Raw genomic sequence first — 6,000 nt, 5'->3', positions numbered from 1 at the left:
TGATCAGGTCATATGACCAAGGATGAGGTCATATGAGGTCATGCACAGCCATGCACAGCAGGTCACCTGACCATCCAATCCTTCCAGCAGGTTCCAGCACATGCCAAGGTATACCAGCTACTTCCATGTCATAAAGGCTTAGTCATGTCTCTTGACCAAGCAATGAGCTGGTGCCCTGACAAGGGCACACATACATCACTCAAAGGGTGAAACATCTTCTTGCTGGAATACTGGAGGGGCAACAGCAAATCACCTGTTCTCATGTCGCAGTGGGTTGCAACAATCATGATGATGTGGAATGCACTGCCATAACTGAATGCATGTGAGTTGGGTTTCAATGCATAATCTCATACATACTCCTTCTTCATCATCTCAACTCTAGCTTGCATGGCTTCCTTCAAGGCCCACCCATCATCATCCAATGAGATTGGACTGGTGGATCCACCCTGCCTAAAGGTAGGGCCAACATCTTTGTACAAGTTGAGGCAAAGGTAGCATAGATCCTAGAGAGGGGACTAGTGTCAGCAACATGAATCAGACACATCTGATGACTTACCACCACATTCACAGGCAGATGTTTAAATGCAAAGGTGATGGCAGCTGTGTGTACACTGTCATGCATGGAGGGATCCATGCCTTCTTCGCTGATGTGCACAATAAGGAACAAGCACAGGAGGTTCTGCACCAGCTTGCTGTGCCACTTGGCCAATGTTCCTGTGTAGGTGTACTGTGCTCATCAGTGCATGTCCAAAGGCAGGCAAGCAAGCATACCAGTGTGCATATAACCCCTGTTTTGCCCCAGTAGCACTGTATGCACTTGATTGGTGAATCAAATTTCTGAATGTCTTGACTGGTGATATGTGCACAGCCAAGACCAATAGGAAAATCGATGCAGAATGTTTAGGTGCATGCTGAACACTTGATGAGAGCTATGGGTGGGCACCTCATCCAGCAGATATTGCAAATCTGAGTATAGATCATAAACATGACAGGTGTCACCTGGGGTATTGTGCTCACCTCATGGTCCAAGTGCTTGATTCTGTCTGGGCAGCCCAGGGTGTCCTAAAAACAGTATAAGTGTGCAGGTACCCCCAAGTGGAGACTGCACAGACATAAACACTTTGCATAGATATATGGCCACTGAAAATATTGTGGGCATTCCTTGTGACCAACTGGGCTTCATTGCTTGCAAGCAGTTCTTAAATTTCTGGTTGCTGAAGCATGGGTTCCAAGGTAGGGACTCCCTTCCAATAGATGTACAGTGCTGCACATGCAGTGTCACTGTTACACCATTAAATCATGGACACAGGTGTAGATTTTGAGACTACTCACATGAGGGTGGAATGAGGCTTTCTCCACAGGAATTGGAATATGCTGGCAGCCTCCTCTCCTCCCTGATCCCTCCAGGGACAGGAATAGCCTTGGGCACCATCCAGCAAGTCAACCACCTCCTCCTCTAGTTCCTCATCTTTCCATTGCAGGGCATACATGATTTGCTAGGGATGCATAAGTCACTTTGAACAGAGTGCAGTCCCATAGTTTTACCTGCAACTCCTTGTCCCAGAGGTGTCCTCAGATGATGAGAACCTCAAAATTGTTGTCTTCATCATCATGTTGAAAATAGAAGTCCTCATGCTCATGGTTTTTGGTTGACCCATTTTGTTGCTCTTGTTTGTAGCACAAGCACCAAACAGATTGGAGTTTGGCTTCTGTCATGCCAGGTTCCCAAGGACTTTACAGAATGAGCATAATGTCAGAAGCTCATGCCACTCACTCACGCTCTTGCATATAGATGAGTTCAAATTGTCTTATTTGGTGTCATGTATTCAAAGACACAACAGTTAATACTCCAGAGCTGATGGAGCACAGGAGTGAATATGAAATAGCAAACAGTTGGCAAACATGGCTTACCTGAGACAGATCCTGCCCCATCTCAATGTCGTTTTTGGGAGGGGGGGCAGGAATACAATTGAGCACTATGATTCCATCTGGCCCCTCCCTGACAGTTTTGCACAGGTCCCAGTGATCTTTGTCCCAGTGCCACTCTGTGTCCTTGATCTCAAAGTCTGGCTGGGCATGCTGTGACATGTACCAATACTTGCAATTTCTGTCCAGGACAGTATTGGGTGGTGGGACAGTGTCTTCTCAGTCATCCCCAGATGTATTGCCTGACCATGTGGTGGCTTGACAAGCATGGGATTTATGTGCCCATTTGGCATGGGATTCACCAGCAGAGATGAATGAGTGCTTGTGGGCCATTGTGTGGAGGGCTGCCAAGTTAGGGAAGCAGTGGTTTAGAGAGTGAAGCAGTGGTTGAATAGGGAGTTTATATAGGGTCAGGTGTGGTTTTAGTGGTCATTGTTGCCTTAGTGATGTGGTCTGATACGAGGCATTGAACGTGCTGTGGGTGTAGATTAGCATCCATGAGGTTAAACCATGCAAAATCCACTCCTGGCTAGGGTTCACTCATGGGGGTGGAAGCAGAAAAAGTGGTTTAACTCCAACCTCCACCATCTGTGGTACAGGCACACATTTGGCAAGAGGGATGGCAAAAGCAATCTCACCCAGCTGACTGCACCACCCCATTCATTTCAAGTTGGAGCACATGTACACAATGGTTGACTCCCTCCCCCACCATATGCAGAAACTGGAAGGCAGTGGATAGCAGCAGTTGCTTGTGTAGGGCTCATCCCATTTGAATAACTGCCTATCCTGTGGGTGAGTAAACTGGGATGCAGGGCTAGTCCCACACCCCATTTTATTCATCTCACCTTCCAGCAGTGCTCTAAGTTGAATGCCCAAAGAATGTGGACCCCTCCCCCACCATGTGGACAAGCTGGAAGGTGGTGGATAGCAGCAGTTGCTTGTGTAGGGCTCATCCCATTCGAATAACTGCCTATCCTTTGGATGAAACAATTAGTGTGCAGGGCTAGACCCACACATCATTCCATGCATCCTGTGTTCCAGCCACCTAGAAAATGCAGAGGGAGATAAGTGTCAAATAGAGTAACCCCAGAGCCCAGGCCCATGCCATAGGTCATAGAATATTGACTCTAATTTCCCAATACAATTGGTATGGTGAGTGTCTCACATGGTCTCTTCCATCTCAGAAGTACTTGCTTGTACCTTAGGTAGAATCCATATGCTCAGCACACTCTTCTGAGACCTGTTTCATGCCTGCTGCCATGTCAAGAAACCGAATATAATTGGTCCTTAAGCAGGCTTCTGGAACATGTGCATGAAGCATGTTTCAGAAGCCTGCTTTACAAGGATGTGTGAACCCTGAACACATGGTTGCCTGCATCCTGCTTCAAATGACCACCTGCTCACTATGCCCAACCTGCTTGGTAGTAATGGGAAACTACCCAACCATATGGGCTGATGCTTCAGCCAAGAACATCTGTTGACCTGTATTACAGCACAACTGGAGGACATAGAACCACATGTTCAGAAGTACTGGGCCATGCACATGAATGACAATGAGATCCTGGACCATCTCCTAATGTATCACCTGGACACTGGGAAGTACAGCCTCAGGTGTGTCAAGGAAAGCAATACAGTGAAATATCAGGCTCATGGGAGTGCAGAATTAGGAAATTCCAGGAAATGCAAAAATCCCTCAGATTGGAGTGCTCTTGATCTGTGGACCATACTGTAGAGTCGATCTGTCCCTACATTCTGGGGATTTGGGTCAAATACCCCAACATCAGGGTGTTTGATATGATGATGCACCTGCATGCTGATGGCATGCAGGTGAAGTGGGCAGTGGTGCATCAATACATGAAGTTGTATGAACCTGACCTTGTGCAAGAGAGGAGGGCATGGTGGCTGAAGAGGAAAAGATTTTGGTGTGCAGGTGTGGGTGATCTGTGGTGCTTGGATCAACATGACACATGGCAGTGTTATGGCCTCTTCTTGCATACAGCAGTGGAACCATTCTTGGGGAGAATTATGTGGCTTTGTGTGTGGAGGACAAACAAGAAACTGGAACTGATCTGCCAATACTATCTAGACTGTGTGGAAGAGTTGGGAAGTGAGCAACCCATTAAGCTGATTAGAAGGGTTAACTGATCTGAGCCTTCATAGTAATGCCATTGGTCACTCAGAGCAACCCAGGATCAGAAAACTTTGGGGTGGCCAAAGCACAAACTGTGCTCTGACACTATCATGACCCTAACCTTGTTGGCACTGTGCAACACAGTTGGATGCACATGAAGAAAAATGTGAAACTGGAGATTGCCTGGTCTCAGTTGCAAAGATGCTTCATGCCTGGCTTTGAAGATCTATTGGAAGAAGGTGTGCTCAAGAAATGGTACAATCCAAATGAGACCCTTCACAGGTGAGCAGTGGGCACATCATTGCACTGCTGGAGATGACCAATCCACAGATATGTATTCCTGTGGATTTTTGTCCCTTATCTGCAGAGTGAATTGGACACTTGGCAAGAATGTTTTAACAACAATAAGAAGTGTTCAGACAGGACCAAAATTCTTCCCCATGGGGCCCCCAACTTCATCTTTGAACATCCGGAGTTGTACAGAGAGGGAGAACAATATCACATAAGGCCACTTTGTAGTTGTGTTGGAAAATGCTTATGCTTATGTGGATCAGGTTGTGGTGGAACCTGCCGGACTTGAGACAATTTGTGAGATTTATGCTGCACCAGAGGCATTAGTCTTCAACCTGGTGCCTCCAGATGTGGCTGGCATTATAACCTCAACATACCAAGACTTGGGCAGCCCATTGATTGAAATTGACACAATCTGGGAGGTCTTTCTTACAGTGTTAGAGGCTGTACAAGGCTGGTTAGTGGTGCCAGAGGGGTTACAGCATGCTGCTGCAGAACAGGAAACTTTGGAAGACCCTCTTTGGGCATCTCCACCTGAGGGCACTAACCTACATGATGGGTATCTATTGGATGGAAGCCCTGATGGGCTGTGATATCTGGGTGGCCTGTTTGGTGGCTGGGGTGAAAGCCTGGACAGCAATGGTGGAGCCAGCAGGGGGGGACAACAAGACAATGATTCATTGGAGTGCCCCACTTCAGGTAAACACAGAGCAAACATGTTTGGCCCACTGACTGAATTGTTGAAGGTTATTGGTCTGCTTCCAAGGTATTGATGTTATGCATTTTATTAAGCCACAGCCCCTCGCCCAATGTAGAATGATGGGGGAGAATGTAGCATGCATATCACAGTACCACCAATGGTAATGGACCCAAATGGGTTATCAATGTACTGTAGCACACATGGATGGATATTTGACACTTGAGGTGAACCATGCCTGTGCAGCACGCACATTGGCTGGAAATTCCATGTGGACTCCTCATGGAAGCCTGCTGTCTGTCTGGTTTTCTTAGTCAATCAATGGAGAGATGATCAAAAAAACGCAACATATGGCAGTGTGCAGGCATAGCAGAGCAGCCGGAAGGGTGCACTTTGTGATGCACACAATATAATCCCCGTGGCTCACCAGGTGCATTGGGGAAGGAAGGTTTATTGTGCAAGATGGTCAGGGCAATGTGATAGATGATCATGGGCTTCCAAGCTTCTTGGAGGAAGATCTGCATACATGAAGAAAGGATATCACTAGTGTTGTTATGACTTTGCTGGATGTATAAAGGGGCCAATAAAGCCCGCATTGAAGAACATACCATCCCCCAACTTCAAGCCACTGTCCTACATCTTCTGGATGTCTCAACTATGATTACCACTGAGTTTACCAAGGATGCCAACATGCATAGAGACTTCTGCTGTTATTGTTGCCCCAAGATACTGCCGAGCCACATGAAACGCTACCCAGTGGTGTCCACCTCAAATGGAAAAATTATCTTCCACTGCCAGGAGTGCTATGACTTCAAGAAACAGGATGCCAGGCTGCCATTGATAGGTACATTTTTATTTGAACAAATGGGTATAGGGTTTGATTGGGCCACAGTGAATGAAGATGGCCATGAATGAAGTGATCATGCTGCCTGTATAGCCCAAGTCAATGTTGGGG

General features: G+C 46.9%; 1 protein-coding gene across 1 annotated transcript; it reads right to left on the bottom strand.

Moving 5' to 3' along the window:
* Positions 1–347: 347 nt before the first annotated feature.
* Positions 348–2,088, bottom strand: DACRYDRAFT_14482 (uncharacterized protein; the record flags this gene model as incomplete). Its single annotated transcript, XM_040771037.1, has 6 exons — positions 348–503; positions 557–727; positions 772–850; positions 1,018–1,062; positions 1,333–1,496; positions 1,912–2,088. 6 exons carry the CDS (start codon positions 2,086–2,088, stop codon positions 348–350), a joined length of 792 nt encoding a protein of 263 aa, XP_040631288.1.
* Between the last annotated feature and the right edge of the window lie 3,912 nt (positions 2,089–6,000).

The sequence above is a fragment of the Dacryopinax primogenitus genome, assembly GCF_000292625.1.
Source record: "Dacryopinax primogenitus strain DJM-731 SS1 chromosome Unknown DACRYscaffold_4, whole genome shotgun sequence".
In the NCBI taxonomy this organism is placed as follows: domain Eukaryota; kingdom Fungi; phylum Basidiomycota; class Dacrymycetes; order Dacrymycetales; family Dacrymycetaceae; genus Dacryopinax; species Dacryopinax primogenitus.
Note: the sequence above shows the minus strand (reverse complement) of the source record. Positions and strands in the feature narration are given on the sequence as shown.